The sequence below is a fragment of the Pinus tabuliformis genome, chromosome 4_1 (assembly GCF_031772625.1).
Source record: "Pinus tabuliformis cultivar Carrire ecotype Pingquan chromosome 4_1, CPIR1, whole genome shotgun sequence".
NCBI lineage: Eukaryota > Viridiplantae > Streptophyta > Pinopsida > Pinales > Pinaceae > Pinus > Pinus tabuliformis.
The window spans coordinates 467,495,615-467,521,747 of NC_142303.1; the positions used below are offsets into that span (position 1 = coordinate 467,495,615).

The following is a 26,133-nucleotide window of genomic DNA, read 5'->3' on the forward strand; positions in this document are numbered from 1 at the left end:
AATCCTCAATAATGCCCAGATCTGAGATTTTTACTCCTCCCACCTACAACTCTAAATCCCTATTACAAAAGTGCTTTTAGAAATCCAGAGTTACAAAATCTCTTCAACTGTTTTCCTACAAAATCAAATCAAAACAAACTTAAAATGTAAAAATAAAATCAAAATGCCAAATTTAGAATTAAAACAAATATAATCAAATTAAATTAAATAAAAAATTTAAAAGGAAATCTAAGATTTCTATTGATGCCTGTGATGATTTAATTGGCCAAGGATATCATTGACAAATGGATTTTCATTCGGAAGAGGCATGGACAAATAAGAATGCAAAAAATAAAACTCAGAAAATTGATTTTGTTAAAAATTTGGAGCTTGATCTTCTGCTAGATTTTAGACCCAATAAATGGTCAAATCTATTAATGAAACCTCTTCAGAAATGTTCCCATGATTTTATCTTTCCAATGAACCATCCTGGAACTCATTTGACTAAGTGAAATTCAATTTGTGAGCTTCTAAAGTTGGTATATTAAAATTGACAAATTTCTAGAAATTTTGTTGCTTAGGCTAAATATCTGAATTTTTAATTAAAAAAATGTATTTTTAAATTAAATCTATTATTTCAAATTAAATACTAATTAACTAAATATAATTTAAATTAATCAAACATTGTATATTAATTAATTTAACTATATTAAATAAAATTATTAATATTTAATGTTACAAAGTTATATATTAAAAAATATATTATAACTTCAAGTCCGTCCATTATATAACTCACCATACCTATTAATCATATAACTCATCATTCGTTCCTTTTTATTATTTGAATATTATATGAAAAAGGATGAGAGGGCTTTATACATTATCGCAAAAAAAGGCTTATCGCATTTCAGAAGAAACAATGATCGAGACTTTTTAAATGTGCACCTTAATGTTTTTGCGATAAACTTTTTGTGATATGATTTTTTCGAGAAGTGTTTGCGAGAAAGTTTGTTTTTACATTATGATTTTGGGATAAGGATTTTTAAAAAGGTTTTTATGATCTTGGTCTCAACGGGCTATTAAATTAATGAAGATGAGTGGGGTGTATGTGAATTATCAATTATACAATTGAACTATAGTCACTTTGAAATTTTGAGATTTCGAGTTTGGTAATTTGTTTAAAAATAATAAATTGGAGTAAATTATCAAAATCCCAAAATGTGTTTTCATCGGTTGTATGATTTAGCTGAGCATTTTGTAGGACCGTTAGTGAGAAAATGAAAAATTAATAAAAACTAATTAAAATTCAATATTTACAATGAATAACTATTGAACTTAATTAGTTACAAAAATTGAAATTTTATACATTTATTTGCAATTTTAGTCTAGGTGAGAATATGATCAAACTTCAAAATAGTGTCATTTACAAACCAGTTAACCCAATGAGGCGAAACAAATATCGATGGAAAGCTTATAAAAAGTCAAATTCAAAGAAACAATCAAAACATAAATCCGATGAAAATGAAAAAATGATAAAATTTCAAGACAATTAACTTAAATGAAAATCATAAAAGATGCTTAGCGAAAAATTAATGGAAAGGGTACCCATTATTTTAGATAAGGGGGTGTTGGGTTTTCCCTACAAAAATGGTGACACACTGGAAAGAACCAGTTATCTCTAGTTAAAGATAATGAACTTTAATTTATCCAAAGGTTAAAAATAATGGAGTTTACGAAATCGTCTAACATTAAAATATTTCCATAGGTCCCACATAAAATAGATTAAGCAATATGAGTTTGTAAAGATAAGTACTCAAAGAAGACTAGAGTAAAAGTCATGAATCCAAATTTGGGAAAATTTGTTTTAAAATTACCTCATATAATAATAGAAGAAGGTAGAGATAGGAGTTTTTGATAAATCATATATCCATTTTATGATTGTCTCTGATATTGCTTTGTTGCCAGCGAGCCTGAACAGTACCCCGATGAAGTTGTCTTTTATGCCATACAAGGCTAGTCCCGCTACCAGCGAGCGTCCATAGCCCCAACGAGTTTACTTGTATTTCCCATGCTTCCTCTTTAATCACTCTTTTGATAAGCGCATTTGCAGGCTTTTAATTTATGATGTATTTGAGTGAAAGAGTTTCGATGGTAATAGAGATTTATGTTTAATGGACATAATACTTTCATAATGTTTGCTCCAAATTCTTTCCCTGCAACTATCAATTAGAGGCTTTTATGTGGAGGGATGAGAGGGATTCATTGTGTTAAACCAAATCAATTCTTTCTTTGAAAAAGTAAAATAAATCACCTAGAAAGGATGTGTGTTCCTCTATGAAAAAGATTTAAAGCAAGAGGAATTCTAGTTCTATAAGGATATGCCTTTAATGATAAATTAAATTCACTGATATAGGCAGAGTTAAGATTTCTCCATGTATGTCAACTGTTGTTGAACATGAAAGGTCTTTTCACATATATCATGGCAGATTCACCAAAATCAAAACAAAACTGAAAACAAAAGGAAAAGAATTCATAAGCTAAAGTAAGAAAAGAAATCAGGAATCAAAACTAAAAAAAATGAAAAAGGTGAAAGGTGTAAGAAAACTCCAAATTTTTCAAAGATAAACTCCAACAAGACAGTTTATACCAATGTCTCAACGAGACGAAGTAAACGACAATAATCATGTGAATATTCCTTCTTTTGTTGAGATTTAGATAAATTTTATCTTGCAGAGTTATAAGCGTTTTGGCTTCCGATAACAACGATGATAAAATTTAGTGACAACGGAAAAAAATTATGTTTGGTGTCAATTGTTTTGTTTCAAAGGATCATCTTAACCATTTTCTAACAAAAGAATTTCTTAAAGAAACAAACTAAAGGTTCAAAAACTCCCTAGTGTAGCTGATTCGATGAGGATTATTAATGCTTCTTTCAAGAATCTCAAAGAAAACTAAAGAAAAGAGAATGAACTTCAACACTGATCTAGTAGAGGCGCAATAGATTCATGAAGTCCTGCAAAATTAGAATTCAAGATCAACAAAAATTAAAAAAGAAACTAAAAATAAAAGTAAAGTAATGAGAATGGGTACATGAAACATACCATTGGAGAATTGCATTTAATCATACCTGAAAGATATCATCTCCTCCAATATTAGCGAAATTCTTATTTTAATTAGAATTAAAAGCATGAAGAAGTTGAACTAACTCAAATCTTATTAACCCAAAATCATCATTTATTAAATCTATACTAAACACGCAAAAAACTAGAAGAAAACAATGTTTCATGTTCTAGGAATCTGAAGTGAATTGAATTCATCAGAAATGAAATGATACTTTTTAATGAATTGTAGTGATGAATGTTCTCATAATATTACAAGTTTCATATCAACTCCATTATTTTCATAAATATTTCAGAATTAAGACCAAATTCAAGATAATGAAATGCAAATGTGTAGATGGGAAGGTCTTGAATTTCATATGTTAAATATAGAGTGATATATCTAAAACTCAAATATAAGAGAAATAAAAATTATTTAACCATGTTGTAATTTTGTTATCAATTGCCTCATTACCATAGTGGTTGCCCAAGTATGCCTTATTGGATGTTTCACATCGCAAGTTTTTATGCCATGCATAACTTTAAACTACGAGATTCACCTTTGCCAATATGTGATTCAATATTATGTAATAGTTAAAATTCATTGGCAGAGAGGCATATATCAGAGCTTATTGCATTAGAGGAAGTCAAGAAAATATGTGATATAAGTGTTGCGATATGAGCATATGCAATAAGAAATTGCGATGGAGCGATTGCTATATCAGAGAATAGTCATATCGGTGATCAAAATTGTTAACAAAAGGAAATTTCGATGTGATTCTTGCGATAATAGGATTGCGATAGACGATGTCGCTCACTGCTTGGACTGGCTTTGAATTTTATAAGAAAGCAGCAATCCGAATATTTCTAATACGGGATGTAATATTGTTGATATGTCGATATGTGATACGGAACAGACCTGGCCTATGATTGAATATTATGTAATTTCATATCGGATCTGGGACATCGGAAATTTTAAACATATGTCCCAACTGAAATTGCGATGGACGCGATATATTTTAAAATTGGATTTAAATGTCATATTGTGTTCGAGATTATATGGTCATCGAAATATTGGCAAATTCAACTATCAGAGATCGGTGATTCGAGATATTGGAGATATGCTCAATTGAAAATTTCCAATATGCGAAATGTGATATGAGATGTGGCCTCTTTCTGGGACTGACTTTGGGTTGATAAGAGATCAATGATCGTATGATTTTAAGATGAGATGTAACATTGTTGATATGCCGATGTGCGATGAAGAAACGGATGCGATAGTTTTATTAAATAGATTCAATCTCTTATCGGATTCGAGATACCAAAACTTTTAAATGTACATCCCAATTGAAATTGTGATTTTATGAGCGGATGCGATATATTTTAAAACTGAATTTAAATGCCATATCGGGTCCGGAATTTGGTGGATATCGCAATACTTCAATTGATGCTTTATATGAAATGTGGGATGCTCTGGAAATACAACGAGATTGAGATGTTTTTTAAAGTATTTGAAATAAAAGTTCCCAACTCAATTTTCCTTTCTATAAAAACTCCATTCAATAATTTGATTAACCATTGGATTATTCGATCAGAGGAAGATGTTATTGCCACTTTCTTATGGGGAGATTTGCGATATTATAATGATCCAACATGAATTCCCAATAATGTTTTTAAAAGTATAAACATAATTTTAATGAATTATATAAGGAAAATTAATGAATCCTCAAATTCTGACAAAACAGTTAATACTTCCCTGAACATGCTGTAGATTTAAAATATTTGCTTGCTTGTTTCAAGTCATCAAAATGAATGAAAACCTGCAAAAGAAACAGAACAAGAATAAAGACTTACCATTAAGAAAAGTAAAACAAACCATAGATGAGGATGAGCCTGTAAATGTATACCGAGAAGAAAATTGACTGAAAATTTTACCTTATGAGTCTTCAAGTTCTCCCAAATTTTCTCAAAGTTTTCATATGTTCAGCATCACCTACTTTTTTTAATCTAAAATGCTAAGTAATGAATTTTCCAAATTACATCCATCTCCAAATTACATCAGAAATATGAGTGGTGGCGAGTTCTTTTTCAGAAATACTTATGAATCCAAAATTGTCAAGTTGCAACAAATTCTTGGAATTTCTGTATGATTTTTGAGATGAATTTTTTGTAAGACAAGACAATTAAAGGTTTCATAAATATATACGATCTGATTTTCAAGAGTCTCTAAAATGTACTAGGAATTTTTTCCAAAAATAAAAGGGGAGGCACAGAAGAAGTCACATTCATTACTTGCTTTATGAAAATCTGAAATAATGAAATGAGTGCAAACAGAAAATAAATCTAAATTAAATTAATCTATTCCTATTTCTAATTTAATGAAGGAAACATGACTAGGTATAGTCATACTTCCAATGTAACCATGTAAGCATTTTGATTCTTGCATGTATGTACAAATCAATCATTAATAACAAAAATAGGAATAAAATTAAACTAAAGAAAATAAGTCTGATTTTAGAATGTTTATTTACTGTTAGCAGTTTATTTATAGTTACCTTCTCTTGAAATGCCCTTTCCAATTGAATTTCAATTAGATCATAGAAGCCTTGATGAATTTCTACTATTGCTGATTAGAAGGGATTCAAAAGAGAAGATAACATGCCAGATTGTGAAAATGATCTTTTAGAGTCAATCGCATGCATAAATATGTTAGTGCTATGTGCAAGTGTTAAACTATTAACAATCTTCTGTGAAGGAAAACTTTCCAAATATTTTTTCAAAGGGGTCTTTGAAAAGCGGATGGAAACCTCTTAGATACAATGAAAGATCATTAATTAAATTAGGTTGTTGGTCATATTGTGAAAATACACTCTCTTGTTGACACTGTCTTTGAGAAGGTAGAACAAATCAATAAGAAATGAAGATCAGTTGAAATTGGAAGAGAAATAGCTCTTGGTGTTCACGATTAGAATCTGAAACTTGACTTTCCCATTCAGACAACACATCAATTGAGTGTTGAATATTGAGTTTCTAAATATGCCAACACAAATTATCTAAAAAACGAAAATTAAAAACAGAAAACAAATATGAATTTAAACAAAATAAATGAAGGAAAAATAAAAAAAACCAAATCATAGTTTACACTAGTGTTACAATTATTGTTACAACACATAATTTCCTTTTCACAAGACTTGGTTAGAATAATAGAATTCGAATTATTTCTAATACCAACTTGTGAATTAGAAAGAAAATCATGACTATGAATAGGAATGAGATCTTGATCATCATATAAATCATAGATTGGAATGTTTTCTCGAATGCTAAAATCATGAGTATGATTAATTGTTTGAAAATGAGAACCGTTTGAAACAATTTCTGAATTTGAGTGTTCTTCATTTTCACATTTGATTCGACTTTGATTATAAGGATCTAATTATGAAGATGAAAAATCTATCTCCTCAATGCCAAAGTAACTATCATAAATGACCTCATGACATTCATTGACATCCCTTTCAATTTCATCCAATGTATCAAAACAAGAAGGAATATGAAGCACATGTTCATTAATGCCAGATGAATGATCAATAATTAATTCTCTATCTTGATACAAACTAATTGCCAATTCATTAAGATCAACTTCTCTATTTTCTGAAATATCATTATTGCAAAGAGGGAATAAATTACTATTAGCAAAAATCTCAGGATAGAGGAAAAAATGAGAATCAAAAGCAATAGTTATAAAAGTGTCTATTTTTAGGAACTCTTGTGCATTCTGCTCATTGTGAATTTCAAATTTGAGATCATTCATTTGTGTACTTGAGATCATTCATTTGTGTCACTTGTCCCAAGCTGAGTTCATGGATAATAATGCATCATCTTAGAATAGGGAGTTTTCGGATTGATGTCATCTCATCATGAATGAGTTGTAGGAACATGTACACTATCAAGTCATGGCAAGATGATGAAGAAGGAGAAGAAGGAGGGAAGCATGCCTAAAGACTCACTTGTGGCTGAAATTATGAGTGGACCTATCAAGAGCAAGAAAAGGGACATAAGTTTGCAACCACCTTCCAAGATCGAAGATCATTGAATACACCACATCACCAAGCTATGCAAATGAGAAGAGAAAACGTATCCAAGAACACATCTAGCACTCAGCAGAAACAGTGACTTGACATTGCCACATCATCAAGCCAATGCATGTCAGCAGTGTCATGTCAAGTCATGTCATGAGTTGACATGTACCACATCACTATTGTGGACCATGTATACTGTAATCAAATGTATTATAAAGTGGAAGTCCAAAGGACACACATGAATATGAAGAGTCATGTAAGTTGAAAAGTCATAGGAAGTTGAACAGTCATGAGGGCACTCAAAGAGTCATAAGGGGGAAGCATCACCCCTTGGTTATATATACCCCCTCATCGTATGAGAAAAGAAATTTTCACCTTGGCTCCTCCTACAAAGCATTAGAGAGATCAACTAATTCTTTGAGGAGCACAGGGTGGCTCCAATGTCTCACTACCAGGGCTAGTGATGTACAACGTAAACATGTGTCTTGGAAATTTTGCTTAATAATATAAGCCTTTTAAGGCCAACACGTTCTTCATGCATGGACTATGAATGTTTGTAGACTATTTTGTGAAGGTTTATATTTCATGTTTTTTGTCACATGTACTAAGATGGTTGAACTATTTTGGTTATTTTAGTGCTTATCTCATTGAGAATGTGATGTAATGGTTGTTAACACTGTCCCATCCTTCTAGACTATTCTGTGGGATATTAGAGAGATCATTCATTTCTTGTTGGTGGCAATGATCGTCGCATCCATTGTGGATTATTCTGTAGAAATTTTGAATAATAAACACTTATTCACAGAGATTATCCCGATTATACACTATTGCGGAATACACGCACAATACATAATCTCCTCTACGTTGATAATCAATTTAGCAGCATCAAAAACAATGAAACATCAATCGCATGCACACATTAACACAATATGTAACCCGGGGAAAGCTTACAGCTGAAAACCCCACATTATCTGTATATTAATGATTGAGAACATGTAACAATACATAGTACAATACTCCTCACAAGTATCCAGCACTATCTCCACCTGTTACACACAAAACTAGCTCAGATCCGAACAAGTCATAGGTTCAAATCTCCTCCGCTGCTTTGCCTGCCTCTATTGCACAATACCAAGTGAAAATCATGTGAGCACAGGCTATTTCACTGGGCATATACTGCGCAATCCTCATGGGCATACTCAATCCATTGATTGTGCAAGATCTCATGCACAACTATAGTCACAACTAATAGCAATCTTAACCTGTAACACCTGTCTCCATTGAACTGTACATGCACTGAGTTAACTGATGTATTCTTCAGTTGCATTATGAGTTAATAATTAGTGAATTAATTTAATTAATTAATTCACATCACTCATCACTAGTCTATTTGCAGTTAGACTAATTACAACTAGTTTAACCAAGTCAAACTGAACACAACTCCATCAACTCTACAATCAACTCTACCAAACTCAACCACATGAGTTCTGACTGAAGTCCTGCATGCAATAGCTCAACTGACCCACAAGAAAAGCGTATTTCCTTCTGACAGCTGCATGTGCCACATCTGTAGCTCAAACTGAAGTGCTCCAAGAGGATAAGATAATGTTTATAGTCTAAATATTATTATGAGACAATAATATTTGATTTTTCTATTTTTAGCCTGGCAGTCTAAAAATAGACTCTGATCACTTTGCTGTGAACCAGAAATAGAAGTCCATCTATTTTTCCCAACATGACCAATCATCCATAAACAACATCCTGCAACTGATAGACCATGATCCATATGTCTAAAAATAGACTTTGCGCCAAAAATACCCTGCGGGCCCACTTAGTGAAGGCGACTTCTTTCCACTAAGCTCCATCATCTTGTTGCATTCTCAACATATTCTGCTAGATGTTAGATGGATCTTTCCTTGTTTATTGGTTGTAACGACTCGGATCCTCGGTGGACTATTCTACTGGATGTTAGACGGGTCTTTCTCATTCATGTGTGTCTCTTCTTAGGTGGTACTATTACCTCTCACTTAAAGGCTCACTTTTATCTCCCCCCCCTTGTAGTAGAAGAACCTCGACAAAGTTGCACTTCACACTCACCTGGCACACTCCACTTGCTTTTCGAAGACACCATTCCATCACTCTCTTGTGCTGACAGCTAGAGCCAAGGAAAATCTTTAAGGATTTGGAAATTGGGGCTTTATACCGGATGTAGCTCCTAAACCAAATGGTGTGAGGTCTGATAGGGACTTCATATCGGGGAGATCCCCTGAATGTTGGCGGGTCCAACACCATCAACCGATGGATAGCCCATGTTTGGCTAAGTGTCGAGAGGCTTAGTGGGGCCATTTTACATTATGTAATGGGTGATTCTCGATCACACGCCTCGAGGGGGCATGTCTTGCTTATGCGGTCTGAGGGAAAAAGGGAGCAAGGAAGAGCAAGAACTATCATAACAATTGACGAGGGGTTGGTTCTGTCATGAGACAATAACCTTCTTGTCCTGGTCGCATAACCTAAAGGAGGTATTCCACAAGTGTGGTAGTGGGGAAATAAACCATGGCAAGGAGATGTAGGGGCTCGAGGGTCGAGCTCCACCAAAATGCCCAAAAACCTTTATAACATAAAATTCATGTTTTCCATAAGGGTCAAGACCTTGGTGGGACCCATGCATGGGGTTGAGGTGGCACAATGATGTAGGAGGTGGTAATGACATTGCGTTCTAGTGGTAAGACACATGGTAGCCACAAAAAACCATATTATAAGTTCAAATAGCCCAAAAATATGTGACACATGGCAGCCTTGGAAAGTGCCACATGTAGGACATGTAGTCAGTGTGACATCATCTCAGGATGAGTTCAACATGATTATTGGGTGACATCATCTCAAGCCTTGGACCTCAGTGTATCTCATCGCAACAACATTGAGAAGAGGAAGATATTGACAAGGGTTGAGAAAAGAATTAGTGTTGCACGATGAAGAGTTTTACGTCTAGGGATGTCGGGGTCTCGAAGCTTAGGGCCTACTTATTGTAACATAGGTGGGTGAATAGGGAAGGTGAGGTTGATGGAGGCCGAGACATGAAGTCCTTTCTTCATTTGACGTGGAAGATTTGTCTCGCCTTGGGCTATTTGTAAAGCACAAATGCATGGAGGACCAAGAGAAATAAGCTGAGGTAAGGTTACTTATAGTTTAAAGGAGTGTAGTGAGGTGATAAGGTCCAAGAGGGTGTGGCTGCCATGTGAGGTTCTAATGCTGATGGGGAAACCCATGTGGGCCACATCATGAGCTCAACCTGGAAGCCATGATGATGTGGTAGCAGTTAAAAAGGGCCAAGTTCATATGGCAATAACTTTTGATCTATAGCTCGAATCATAATAAAATTTATATTTCCAGAAAGCTCTCGATGAGGAAAATATGATGGGGGTATTTGTTCTAAGTTTTAAGGAGGTTGAAAAATGAGAAATTTTATGATCCCATTTCCTTGATAGGACTATGGAATTTGGGTTAAATTAAAATAACATATCTCATGCAGCTCAAAACCTCCAAGGGGGTGGATGGGGGTGTTATAGAATCCATAAGCTTGAACATACAAGCTAGAATTTCACACCAAGCTGACTCCAAAGGTGTTTTGTAGTCCTTGAGATAATAACTGTAATATTACTCATGCCCATTTATTAATGAGAATGTATCATTCACGCAAAATAAATTTTAATATGATCATGTAGGGAAGCCATGAAAACTATGCCTAAATTTTTTACTTCTTGACTCTTAGATTAAGGCAATGACCTATGATATTGAACGATATGGGCTAATTAATCAGTAACAGCGAGGCCAAGACTCTCACCTCTTAACCCACCAAAAAGGATTTCCAACACCAATTAATCGAAGTCAAAGTTTAGCTATGGATTAACATGGAAGATAATTCTTGAAATTTTTGGTGAGCTTGATGGGTGGCATGTGATGCTAAGAAATAAAATGTCCATATATGTAGAAGTATGAGGGGTACTCCTTCTAGGTATCATGATTTCAAGAAATCAATGGAACAACATTGCTTGATGAAGGCTCTCAGGTCTTACTTCTCTTTTATGATCACTTATACATTTATGTGGTACAACTTTTAGCCTCATCAAAGAGTCTTAATGCCTACCAAATCAAATTTTTAAGGGTGGAGAGCTCATGTTGATTCTCCAAGATTGATTCTTAGGGAACATGTGTTTGTTAGTGAATATAACAAATATTGCTTTTAGATATTCTATGAAGACTAAGAGCACTTAGTCTTCCTTATAGATTTTAAGAATTCATCCAATAATCTCGTCAATAAGACCATATGAGACAACCTACCCTTGGACAAGCTTGCCTAGGGCCCCTTCCTAACACATCAATGAGAGGCTAGTCAAGGTATTTTCTCCAACAAGCATTCTTACTAGTCTATAAATGAAGGCCATAAGGCCAATCTGCAAAAATACATGTCTACAACCAAGGGCCCGCTAAGGCTCTACCAACCAGGATTTCCTAAAGACAAAGAAACTAATTTCCCATGAACACCATCAATATCATTCACAATACATTTCCCATAGAATTTATCATGAGAAAGCATTATACATTCAACTAGTAAACATCAACCAAATTAGAAATTATGAACATCAAAATACAAGAGAGAATACTTATCTAGATAATTAAATTATTGTAATTGAATACGAGTGAGATCTTTTCAACCTAACCATAGGTTCAATTGTGCCTTTATCTCTCTACAACTTGCCACACCGTAGCTAGACAATGATACCACCAAGGTAACTCAAATTCACTCAAGAAAATGATGATGATGTGGGCCAGTACTCTCATAATAATTTTATAGCATAAGTCCCTCTTTCCCACTAAGCATAGGGCTTCCGTGAACTCTGAAATGCCTCTCCATCTGGTGGGAAATAACATGACGGGTCTCCTTCACTACTTAGGTAGTCCCTCATCATTCTTCCTTCTTAGTGTCACTCCAACTTGCATTAATTCATATCCCTTTCACTTAACTCAGATTTGAGGTTCTTCTATAAGAATTTACCATGCAAAAATGGGTCTTTACAATCCCAAAATGCATCATCGCACATCTAATTCACAAATAGCATTTTTTATGGATGAAGTTGCATAGCCAAATTGAGCTCTAGTCACCTAGAACATTAAATATATATCCCACCATCGAGTTTACTCCTCCAGGCATCTGTGTGCTTCTCTTCTCTATGTGGATGTCTAGATCCCCCATCAGGTGATTGTTTCAGAAAGAACTCTTCAACCACCACCCAACCTCCTTAATTGTGGCAAGTGGTTGCTTCAACTACCAAGTTCTTCATTCATTGATTTTTTGGGTTAAAAGGGAAAAGGTAAGGCAACATTTTTAAATTTTAATTTTGGCACAAAGCTTTAGTAGGGTTTTCCGGCACTGCAAACCACCACCCAACCTCCTTAATTGTGGCAAGTGGTTGCTTCAACTACCAAGTTCTTCATTCATTGATTTTTTGGGTTAAAAGGGAAAAGGTAAAACAACATTTTTAAATTTTAATTTTGGCACAAAGCTTTAGTAAGGTTTTCTGGCACTAAGCTTTGGTAGGGTTTTCTAAAACTACAAACATAGTTAATTACTACAAAATCATGGTCAATATAAGTGCTATATCCTTAACTCAATTTTGTGGAAAAAATCTCTTAATAATATTTTACATTGTTCATAATTTATCTATTTTAACTTAAAAAAACTACAAATCATCTACTAATACTCACAACTACTCTTGAACATATTTATATTTACATGTTAAGGAAATCAAAATGTAACTGTAAAATTAAATAAATAAAACTAACGAATTCATGACCATGATTGGTTTTGGAATATAGTAACATTTATTTTTAGAGTAAATTGTATCTTTTGGAGTTGTTATTTCCTTAAATTAAGATATCAGTAACATGTGTACATCTTACTCAAACTAGATCATCATATAAATATTTTTATGTACACCAACGACTTGTAATTAATATACACACAATTTATTCACAAAGTTTGACAATATCTACATTGAGCATAGATTATAAAAAAATATTAAAATATTTCGGACGACATCGATAGAATTATCTTATAAGCATGGAGGAGCCATGCCATCCTGATGACTCATCAAATCAAATTCCCTTCGCATGTCTTTGCCGCAAGCCCCTTTATCTATCTTTTAAGCTGCCAGGTGTACCATCCGTACGCACCCAGCGCGGCTTTTTAGCAGCGCGTGTAACGCGGTTTCTGTCTCTCTATATATGCTGCGACTCACCTTACAGTCTCATCGTCATCCGGAAGCAGAGAGATTTAGTTGCGATAGTGTAGAAACAGCTTTATGCGTCTTGAATTTGAACCCTCGTCTTGAATTCGAGCTTTGCAAACACGTCTTGAGTTAGACTCCGGAATAGCCCAGCAACAACCCAACATGACTAAACCCTCGCAAAATCAGAACCGCCGCAACAGACGCGAAAACTGCTCACGGAAGTCACGGCAGTTCAAGGGAATCCGAATGAGAAAATGGGGGAAATGGGTGTCGGAAATTCGAATGCCCCATTCTACTCATAGAATTTGGCTAGGCTCCTATGACACGCCGGAAATGGCTGCCCGCGCCTACGATTTTGCCGTGTATTGTCTCAGGGGATCGAAAGGCAAGTTCAATTTTCCCCACTCCCTGCCGGAAATCTCCTGCGCTTCATCTCTATCACCGCCGCAAATTCAAGCTGCCGCCGCCAAGTACGCCGCAGGAGAATTCCCGCTTCCTTCTGAAGACGCGGCGTTCTCAATTTCCCATACGGAAGTGGAAAGTAGGAATGACGGCCAAGAGATGTCAGCATTTTGGGATTCTGTTCCTGAAGATATGGATAATGGCGAGTCTCTAACTTTAGAGGATTTTCCACCATTGGATTTGCCTATGGATGATTTTGAGGTTCTGTTCCCGATGATGGAAAACTGGGGCAGTGGGGCTTTCTAATTTTTTTATTTTTTTTGGGTGAAGATTCCGCCATGAAATTCGAGATAAGCTTTATACTTATTTAAGAAATTGATGAGATTAGTGAATTGTTGCTGTGAAATGGCTCATCTCTGGGAGCAAACATACCATAAAACATTGAATCTCGCCAAATTTTAATGGATGAGCAGAGTTTTCAATTTTAGCAAAAATTTTAAGGGGTAATCAGAGTTTTGAGTTTTAAGTTTTATGCAGGTTTGGAATTTTATGAGGAAGATTTGGATCAGAGTTCTAGGTTTGGCAAAGTTTTAAGGTTTTTATGCATGTTGGAATTTTATGACGAAGCTTTGGATCAGAGCTCTGAGTTGGGCCAAATTTTAAGGAATGTTCAAAGCTCTCAATTTTAGCCAAATTATAAGGGATGATCAGAGTTTTGAGTTTTAAGTTTTATCAATGTTGGAATTTTATGAAGAAGATTTGGATCAGAGCTCTGAGTTTGGCCAAATTTTAAGGAATGACCAGAGTTTTCAATTCTAGCAAAATTTTAAGGGATGATTTGAGTTTTGAGCTTTATGCCGGTTGGAATCTTGTGACGAAGATTTAGATCAGAGCTCTGAGTTTGGCCCAATTTTAAGGACGATCAGAGTTCTCAATTTTAGTACAATTTTAAGGGATGATCAGAGTTTCGAGTTTTAAGTTGTGTGCAGGTTGGAATCTTATGAGAAAGCTTGGGATCAGATCTCTGAGTTTGGCCAAATTTTAAGGATTGATCTTAGCAAAATTTTAAGGGTTAATTAGAGTTTTGAGTTTTACGATTCACGCATGTTGGAATTTTATGACAGATTTCGATCAGAGCTCAGAGTTAAGTTTTTATGCACGTTAGAATTTTATCACTTAGCTTTTGTCCCTAGTTATTTTACAAACAAAACAAAAGGTTTAAAAAATATTTTGCAAACAAAACAAAAGGTTTAAAAGATAAAAATTAAGAGAAACAAAACAAAAGGTTAAAAAAATAAAAATAAAGAAAACAAGTGTTGTGACAGTGTTATGAACAACAAACAACATTGTAAAATGAGTAACAACAAACAACATCACCAAGCAACAAAATATAAACAACGTTGTAATATGATGAACCACAAACACTTTTGCAATTGGAAAAAAATAATGTCTCATTGTGATAAACAAATATTGATATCGTAATGCATTAAACAAAAATTATTGTCAACCATGGTCAAGCATGTTTAACTATGTAAGCCATGATCAACATTTGGCTGACCATAGTTAGACACGATCAAGCATGATCATCCATGGTTAAGTATAGTCAACTATGGAGAACATCGTCAACATGGTAAATATACCCAACCATGGTCAACCAATGTCAAATACGGTCATCATATGTTCAACATTGTTAATTAAGGTTAATTATGGTCAACCATGCTCAATAGATACATCTTCAACTATAGATTGTATGTGCATCTTAGTTAGCCATAGTCGATCATAGTCACCTACAGGGAAATGCTAACATCCTTGTCAACCATGTTCACCATAGTCAACCACATGTTGACCATTGTCAATCATGGTCGAACAAACTCAACCATGGTCAGACATGGTCAACAAGTACAACCATGTGTAACCTTGTTCATCCATGGTCAAATAAGATCAACCATGGTCAACCATAACCAACAATGGACAACATGGTCAACCATAGTCAACCTTGTCAACCCTCTTCAACCATTAATTTACATTAACACTAACATCAATGCAACATTGACACTAACATTAATGTAACATCATCCATGGCCAACCACAGTTGACAAATATTAATATGACAAGGATCAACATTAATGTGACACCAACATAGATCCATGTTAACCCCAGATCTATCAAGCATTGATAGGGATCAAATCTCTTAAGGTGTAAACCTTTTTTAGATTGCAAAACATGAAGAAAGGTTTGCACATTAAGAGATTTGATCCCTCTCATTACTTGATAGATTCAGATTTAACATGGATCTATGCTAGTCATATATATATATATATATATGCCATGTGTATACATATATATATATATATATATATATATAGTCTCGCTCTTTTTATATAGATAGATAGATAGATAGGTAGATATTTGCATTGTTATTTTTTTGTTATTAATAATTATTATAAATGTTGCATCTCAATATCAATAGAAGGAATTACATATCTCCTTCATCTCAAGTAACACAACAATATTTAATGTTTTAACCATAAGAAGTTTTTATTTTTATTTTTAATATATAGAGTCTTTCTCTCTTTCTATCTCTTTATATACACACTTCTCCTTCATCTTAAGCAACACACTAACAAAGTATTTTAACCATTATAAGTTTGTTAATTTGATGACAACTAAGTCGCTTTATGCAACAAAGCTGCATCTTTATAAAATTTCATGCGTGGACCTGTGGGTTATGGCCCACATATACATCGGAAGCCTTTAAACTAGCGGGCTTCACAACAAACCCATCCAATCACTAGTCGGTCAACAAACAACCCAATACAACAAAACCCAACCAACGAACGCTGGTCCCACCTTAACGTTTAAGACCCGGAAGTCAAAAGGAAATAAACCCGCGTTGATAACACATCGGGTCCGCTCGACGCATTCACCTGTGCGAACATTCGAGCGCGATTATCGTTCGATCAATCAACCAACGGACGGTCACGATTATCGGAACTCAACGAGGTCTTAACTTTGTTGTATAAACCCTCATCGCATTTATTTTTCGAATTAATGGTCGCACTTGTTTGCACGCGATATGTGTCCAATCGCCTTTCAATGGACGGTTCGATCACCTCCGGACTTTCAACTCGGTTTAATGATTTCTCGGGTCCGCTTTTAGAATTAAACTTCGGTGCTGGTTACCACACGATGACCGTAGATCTTCTTCCATCGGACGACTCTGATGGTTCCTCCGCCATTCCTCTTCCGCCAGTCTTATCCGTCGATCTAGACGATTCGACGGTTCCTGTTGTGTTTATTCAATCTCCTCCATTGACCTGATCTCGTTCGCTTATACGTTATAACACACCTTTAACTCTATCGTACTTTGTCGAAGGCGAAGTTTATAGAGCTTTGTCCTTTAATCTCACACACGCATATTTACTAACTACAGTAAGAATTACACATAGACACACAAAATACATATAACACACATTTTTCTATTATATACAGATCTCGGTTACAAGCGAAGGCCTCTCGGCCTTAGTCACAAATTGCCCCTCCGACTACATTTTGTACTCTCTCCTACGTATTTCACACAACATAATTCACTTTATATATGAAATTACAAAGGTGTGGATCATCTAAGATCCACAACTTCCTCCCTGAAATCGCTCAATCAAATCCCCTAAATCTCTCTATCGCCTACATGGCTGATAATTACATTTAATTAACCCTTCTAGAGACTTATCAATTCCATCAATTTTGCCCTGTTTTAACAGAATTTGCCCTGGTTTACAATGGTTGTCCACGTTTCCTCTTTCACAACTTTGGATTCCAATTTTGATTAAGGGTGCTCAGATGCTCCTGCATCATAATTTCATTTACTTTTTTATAATATATACAATCTCTCTTGCACAAGTTCTCTCTATAGATAAAATAATATTTACATTGACTATTTTTATTTTTATTATTCATTTTTTAAAGTGTTATATCTCAATTCCATATTAAACATTGAAGGAATTATAAATGTTCCTCCATACCCTGGATTAAAAAGTATATACGGAAATATTTTAAGCATATTGAAATATTTCATTAATAATCTACATTCAAATTTATTTGTTACTAATATTTTTAAAAACTACATCTCAACTTCATATTAAGAATTGAATAAACTACACATCTAGTCACAATGGAAAGTGAAAATATAAACAATTTTTTAATTCCCCCCTCTATATAAAGTTGATATATATATATATATATATATATATAAAATGTAAGTCTTTTAAATATCACATGTCACCTAAATACAAAATGAATTACACATCTCCTTGACACTGAACTATAATATCAATATTATTTTTAAATGTCGAGTGTTAGTAATGCATGAATTACACATATGCCCCACACTCACACTCAAAAGTTAAAAGTACAAGTATATATATATTCACTATCAATCATTATATCTCTTTATATAAATTTGATGTAAAATTAAAGTGAAAATTGAAATATTTCTTATTAGTATTTTCTAATAATTTTTTATTATTTTTAAATAAAAAAATTAAGGGACAAATCTCCATGAACAGTAGAGAGCCTCTTTGCCCAAGAATTTAACTTAGATGAAATATTCTGAGATTTATTTCTAAAATAATTAGATTTTTTTTCCTTTTTAATTAAAATATTCATAATTGAATTTATTTATAAAATAGTTACACTCTTTTTTATTTTTTAATTAAATTGATTATTCAAACTTTTGCATTTTACTGTTTAAAATTAGCGCGATAAAAAGAGGGAAAAAAATGTGAGACATTTTATATCACAAGCCCTGATGTGTTTGTAACATGAGAAAGACATTTCATACAATTGATTCTTAACAAAGAGTCTCTCAATACTAAGACTTATGAGATTGTAAAGAGGGCAGATGTAACCATGCAACTCTAAAGCAAAACTTCAGAAGGAAAAAAATTCCACTTGAGCTCCCCTGGATTATTGATGCCTCTTACATAATTGTCTTTGACTTGAAACATAAGTGAACTTAAGAGGTAGAGGGAAAACCACAAACCAACCTTTAAGTCTAGTCATCTACACGCCTCATTGAAGAATGCCCATGTCCTTGTCCAATCTACCTGAACCTCCTTAGGGTTCCTTGTTACTTTCTGATGGGATCAAACAGGAAGAAACACGGCAGTGGCCAAAATTGCACCGAAGATTGGAAGGGAGGGAAACATTTTTCCTGGAAGCTAACGTTGTTACTTATGATCCAGATGGCCCAAATTGCTAGGAAGGGGATATTTTTTCCCCTTTTTTAACCCCTTCTCTTTATACCACCTCTGTAAAACCCCTTCTCTTTATGCCACCTCTTCTCTTTATACCACCTCTCTAAATAGTATTTCACTGTAGTACTCTTTTGTGTTGAACTTAATTCCATTGTAGATTTTAAGAATATTTTTGAATAACAAGAGTGAATTTATAATTGACATAAAAATGGCCACCATAAACACTGTAAACCACTAAAAAACCAGAGAATTTATACTCATCAGTTTGATTTGAATTGAATGTTGATACTTGAGGAAGAGATGCTCATTTGTTTCTTCACAGGTTTGGCATAAAAGGTAGATACTCAGACCTTCTTTCCCTATTTTTAAAATTAAGGTCAAGATCATATGTATATGTGTTTAGGGAATTTCTCATGTATAATGTATTTAGGGAATTTCGCCTAAGATGTATAATGAATAAGAAATTATGCTTAAAACCGTGCAGAAGCTGCATGGTATTCCTCAAAATTCCATATTTGTTGCTTGTGCATGGTATTCCCCAAAATTTCATCTTCAATAAGCATCTTCATATGAAATTCCATGAAAACATATACATATGATTTGACCAAGCATCTTCATATGAAATTCATTTGAACACATATACGCATGATCTAACCTTAAACAAAAGTTCGTATTTCAACTGCAAAATTTCATAGTCAAGCAACATCTTCATGTGAAATTCCTAGGAAAAGATATACATATGATCTAACCTTAAGTTTGTATTTCAAATGAGTATGAGATACTAAAAACAAAACAATTATTCAACATTCATCCATGTAGAGTATCATCCATTAAGACGCTGGAAGTCCAATTTGAAGTGACTTGTTGATTATGATAAATAGAAAATTATCCACCATCCATACATATACAATAAATCAATCATGTTGGCATTATGATGCATGTGTTGTACTTGATGGCAACCCACTTGTAGCAGAACAACTCACTTGTATATGGTAATTAGATGAATCTACAGAAGAGATATCAGGTGTGACAGAATGCATGACAGTTGTGTTTACAGATGTGAAAAAATGCAGGGCAGTTCAAAGGAATCAGTTCAGAAGTAATGTACAATGGAAACTCTCTCAAATGACAGTGCACAATACAATAGGTTAACAACAAAGAATTATAGATCAGACTACAAAGAATGAAGAAAGAAAGGTATACGTAGGTTCACCTTGACCAAGCTGCATATACACGTAGGTTCATTGAACAAAAGGGGCATATACCATATACATGCCATTTCACAATAAGGAAAGCGGGTACATGTTGGAAATCTAAGATTTTGGTCTGAAGTATTTGGTCCATGGTATTTTGATCCATGGTATTGGTCCAAGGTATTTGGTCTGAGGTATTGACCCTAGGTATTTGGTCCAAGGTATTGGTCCTAAGTGGTTTTGGTCCATGGTATTGAGAAAGGCCTAAAACTATATAAGGAGGAGAAGATCATTAGGCCAATGAGTGCAAGTATCGAATATCTGATGAAGTGTGAGATCTAGTATGTAGGTTATTGGTCTATGGTGCATCGCTGGATCTGAACTAAGGATGAACCTTAGCGGTTGATGAGGGATACGATCTAATGATGGATCAGGGTCTTAAGGCTTAAAATGAATTATCATTATATGGTTTTGATCATGTATATTATAGATTTGAATACTAACACATGTATTAGTCTATAAATGTTATGATCTGGGTATAACTGAAGTCTAGAGTAGCTGCAAAATTATGAATTAATATTTACAGATGTATACGCTAGTTGTCTTTGATAAAAGCGCGTATACATGCAAGTAGCATATACATTATGAAGAATGTTTCAGTTGCTTTTGTTTGCTGTTGCAGAGTTCTGTGTTCTGCTTTGGGTTCTAGTGACTATATTTTGGTGGCTGTATTCTGGTGACAATATTCTAAATAAGCAGATTCACTGATTGTGATTTGCTACAATGACGATGGGTTTTCAAAGTGATTGATTGATTCAGTTGTGATATTTGAGTTTCAATGATTGGTTGATGCAGATGTATTTGATAGTTGTATTACAATGGTGATTGATTTTGAGTTTCAATGTTGTTGATGGGTCTAGTATGAAAATTGGATGAAATGTGGCCTTCAGATTGTGGTGTTGTGTTCCAGGAGTATCAAATATGAAAATTTATGAAACGTGGTCCCTGGAGGAAGAAATAAGTTCATAGCCTTCTATAGGTCGGCACCTATGTACTAGTAAACATATTGGCTAGTACAATAGCTAGGGGGTTGTAGCTCCCTTCCAGTAGAAGCTGGAGAATGAGAGAAGTTTGTAACTTTCTGCAGGTAGAAGCCTGCGTACTGGTATGAGTCTACACCAGTACAATGTTGTAAATAGATTTTCTTATTATTAAAAGAAGACATAGATGACAACAACAGGTGGTTTTCACCCACAATGGGTTTCCACCTTAAATCTTGGTGTTCATGTGTGTTGTTTTTGTGTGATGGTTCGTTCTGTTATTAAGTGCTCATGGTCAATGTTTAATGTTTAATAAAGTATTGATGCACATATTAAAGATCAACATATGATGACTTAACTGAATCATAAGTTCACTAGATATACGATGGTTGCCTTAAGAACAATTGCGTGCACACGCGAGTTCCCTTTACTGAAGTAGCGTATATAAATTTGGTTATGGAAATGAAAAAGTTATTGATTTACAAATACTAATTCAATCCCCCCAAGTAATATTTTCAACAATTGGTATTAGAGCAGGTCCTTTGGAAGAAGCTTGATTGCTTGAAGGAGATCTGTAGAAATAATGGGAAAGAAGCTAAAGAAGAAAACACCTCAAAAGAAGAAGGCATCTCAAAGGAACTATGACAGTGGGAGAGTTGATTGGGGATTATGTGGAAGCAACTCTTCAGATTCAGAATCACCTCGGAATGAAGATGAAAAAGCAAAAGAACCATTAGGTATGAATTTATTATCCTCTGGTGATACATTCCTCTGTCCATTTGAAGATGATGAAAGTGACAGTGAAACAACTGAATTTGCTCTTATGGGTGTAAGAGAAAGATTAGAAGCAGAATTTAAAAGGCTCACAGACAAAATTAGAGATCAACAAGATCTATTGGACAAAAGGGAGTGTGCCTTCAAAGAAGAAGTTATCAAACTAAAAGAGGAAGGAAACAAAGTAAGGAAGCAGTAAAAGGAAAAGGACGATCAATGTCAAAAGTTGCAAGATGAGGTGACATCATTAAGAAATGAAGTAAATAAAAGGAACACAACAATCAAGAAACTTAAAGATAGATCCAGTTACTATGAAGGTCTTGAAGCTAAGATCCTCTCTCTAAAAGAAGATCTTGAAAAATCAAATAAGCAGAATGAAGAACTACTCCAAGCTCTTGAAGAACAAGAAAACAAAGTTCTCGAATTAAGGCAACAAGTGGAAGAAGGAAGAAAAGCTAAAGAAATCATGAAGAAGCAGTATCTTGAAAAGGAAGAGCAATATTAGGTTGAGGTAAATATACTAAAAGGTAAATTAGAAGAAAAGGATAAGCTTTTACAATTTCAAGATAGTACTAAGATTTTGGATGATATTCTTAGTAGTCAAAGGTCTCCTGCCATCAAATCTGGTCTTGGTTTCCATGAATCTGTTGAAGGTGAATCTAGCTCACAAGCTAAGGCAAGGAACTCTAATGTAAAACCTGAAATGCTCAACAAGAAGATTAGAGGTCAACCCCATCAACAACCAAGGAAAGAAATTCTTCAAAGAAAATCTTTTACTCCTAAATGTGGAAGTGATAGTCGGTTATTTCCTCAAATGAATAATGTTGAATGTTTTATATGTCATAATCTTGGACATGTTGCAGCAAGATGCGGAAGTAGAATGGTTCAAGACCATCACACAGAAAGATCATCAGCTTCCAGGTACTTTAAGGGATATTTTTTTTCTTGCAATATGTTTGGTCACAAAGCCATTGACTGCTATAGAAGAAATATGAAACATGTAAGATGTTATGCATGTAACAAGTTTGGACATATAGCAAAGGAATGCAGGAGAAAATTTCGGGCACCATACCAAAAGGAGAAAACATCATCACACTCGAAGATATGGAAGAAGAAGGAAGTACAGTTAGAAAAATGTGGCATGGCACAATGTACAGACATAACAGACTCAGGGGGAGCTAAAAGTGTGAAACTTCAATGTTCTAAATCTCATACGCAAGTTTCATGAAGACAAGTCACGTATATACGCGAGTTTGAAGCTGCACAGTCGCATATATGTGGTTTGAGAAAAATGCAGTGGGACAGACTTAGAAAAACTGATTTGATATGATTCAGAAAACTATTAGTTATCTTTTCTGTCGTGATGATAGATGACTAAAGTCTGTGGATGTTATTTAGAAATGTTTTTGATCCTCACAAGTTGTTGATAACTTGATGTATATTTGATTGATGATGATGCCTTGATAGTTCTTACTGATATATGCAATGATCAGATCTGACAGTGAACAGGTGGAACAGGTTCAAGGGGAGAACATGCTATGCTTCTAATAAAGCATTGTTGGCATTATGTTTAGAATTCTTTGGTACCTAATCAATGATGATGATGCTTATATGGCTAAATGATACATCTTGCTATGTTACGGTTATGAGTTTCCCATGATAAAATCTCATATGATACTTGGGGTCACATAGTTGGTATTCAGATTAGATTTATGGATGATTGTGGATGACTCTTTGATGATGCATATAGTACATATATGTTGCTTACATGGTGATCTTCATAAGGACAAGGAGAAGTACAAAGCTTGAGTACACAACTTCATTATTTGATGATGAGCCACGCATTTCTTTTATGCTACTATCATCATGCCTTGAAAGATGCATAAAGACCATATGGTGCAGTAATAATGCAAGATTCCTATAGTTCTTGGCTCTCACATGGTTGAGGATTGTTGTTGTTGATGATATCAAGTTGATGGATATACAGTATGATTACTTAAGTTGCATATTGATAAATATTGATGGTTGGCCAAGAGAATGGTGTTATTGCAGGTTGCATTGAAGACATGAATATTCAAAGACATGGCTTACTTAGACACATAATGATGATGAGTTCTTACCTTATGATGATAGGTTGATACTCACATATGTTGATTATCATGGTTGATGCTTATTAGATGTGGGATGTTCCCTAGTAATGATACATGGTTGATATATTAAGGGTTCTTGTGAAAGATCATGCAGTTCTTGATATGGTGTTTTTCACATATGATATGATGTGAAGATATCACATATACTTAGTTGATTCATGGAAGGTTATGATAAGGCTCTTTCTACTAAGGAAACGAAGCAAGTTGATATTGATGAGATCAAGAGGATGATTTGATATCTATATACGACATACTTAGTCACAGGTTGATGATATTTTTCGGAATTGATGATGGACATATACAGGTCTGGATGTTATTGACAGATGCTTATGGTGTAGATCATACATGGTTGTTGATGACTATCATGGTCTTGTTTAGATATTTGGTCTCTGTTATAAATGTCATGTATATCATTCAATGTAAAGATCATATAAAGACCCATGATGTAATAATTTGTCTCTGTCTATCATAGTCTTTTGATGAGTCCTTTTTGGTCATATGATGTAATCTGTACCCCCACTATGCATGGGAAGGATGATGTAATAATTGCTATATTACAGACATGTTGGTATATCCCCACTTGATTGGGAGGATGAGTCAAAATCGGTATATCCCCACTTGGTTGGGAGATTGATGTATGTATGAGTCATTGGTGATAAGAAGGTCAAAGTCACTTAGTTGAGTTATAGAGTCATGTTATTCTTTTGGAAAATATTTGTAGACTCTGCATGTGCTTAGGGGGAGCATGATCAATATTTATATTCAGTTGTTCAGATATGACAATCTTCTTTTTGGTCAGCCCTTTGCCCTTGATGTCAAAGGGTGAGAGTATTTTGGTGTTGCCTGTGGTAATCAACACCAACATGGTTGCCATCAAGTCCATAGGGGGAGATTGTTGGCATTATGATGCATGTGTTGTACTTGATGGAAACCCACTTGCAGCAGAACAACTCACATGTATAGGGTAACTAGATGAATCTACAGAAGAGCTATCAGATGTGACAGAATGCATGACAGTTGTGTTTACATATGTGACAAAATGCAGGGCAGTTCAAAGGAATCAGTTCAGAAGTAATGTACAATGACAACTCTCTCAGATGATAGTTCACAGTACAACAGGTTAACAACAAAGAATTACAGATCGGACTACAAAGAATGAAGAAAGAGAGATATATGTAGGTTCACCTTGACCAAGCTGCGTATACACGCAGGTTCACTGAAAAAAAGGGGCGTATACCATATACACGCACTTTCACAGGAAGGAAAGCACATACATGTTGGAAAACGAAGATTTTGGTTCGAGGTATTTGGTCCATGGTATTTTGATCCATGGTATTGGTCCAAGGTTTTTGGTCCTAAGTGGTTTTGGTCAATGGTATTGAGAAAGGCCTAAAACTATATAAGGAGGAGAAGATCATTAGGCCAATGAGTGCAAGTATTGAATATCTGATGAAGTGTGAGATCTAGTATGAAGGTTATTGGCTTATGGTGCATTGCTGGATCTGAACCAAGGATGAACCTTAGCGGTTGATGAGGGATATGATCTAATTATGGATCAGGTTCTTAAGGCTTAAAATTAATTATCATTATATAGTTTTGATCATGTATATTCTAGATCTGAATACTGACGCATGTATTATTCTGTAAATGTTATGATCTGGGTATAACTAAAGTCTGGAATAGCTGCAAAATTATGAATTAATATTTACAGATGTATACACTAGTTGTATTTGGTAAAAGCACGTACACACGTAGGTTTGCCACAGGGAAGTAGCGTATACCTTATGAAGAATATTTCAGTAGCTTCTGTTTGTTGTTGTAGAGTTCTGTGTTCTGCTTTGGGTTCTGGTGACTGTATTCTGGTGACAGTATTCTG

At 34.5% G+C, this 26,133-nt stretch overlaps 1 protein-coding gene across 1 annotated transcript; it reads left to right on the forward strand.

Annotated features, from left to right (window-relative positions):
• Positions 1-13,484: 13,484 nt before the first annotated feature.
• Positions 13,485-14,712, forward strand: LOC149176468 (ethylene-responsive transcription factor ERF016-like). Its single transcript, XM_089423120.1, has one exon. The coding sequence runs from the start codon at positions 13,606-13,608 to the stop codon at positions 14,149-14,151; it is 546 nt and encodes a 181-aa protein (XP_089279246.1). The 5' UTR covers positions 13,485-13,605; the 3' UTR covers positions 14,152-14,712.
• The last annotated feature ends 11,421 nt before the right edge of the window (positions 14,713-26,133 follow it).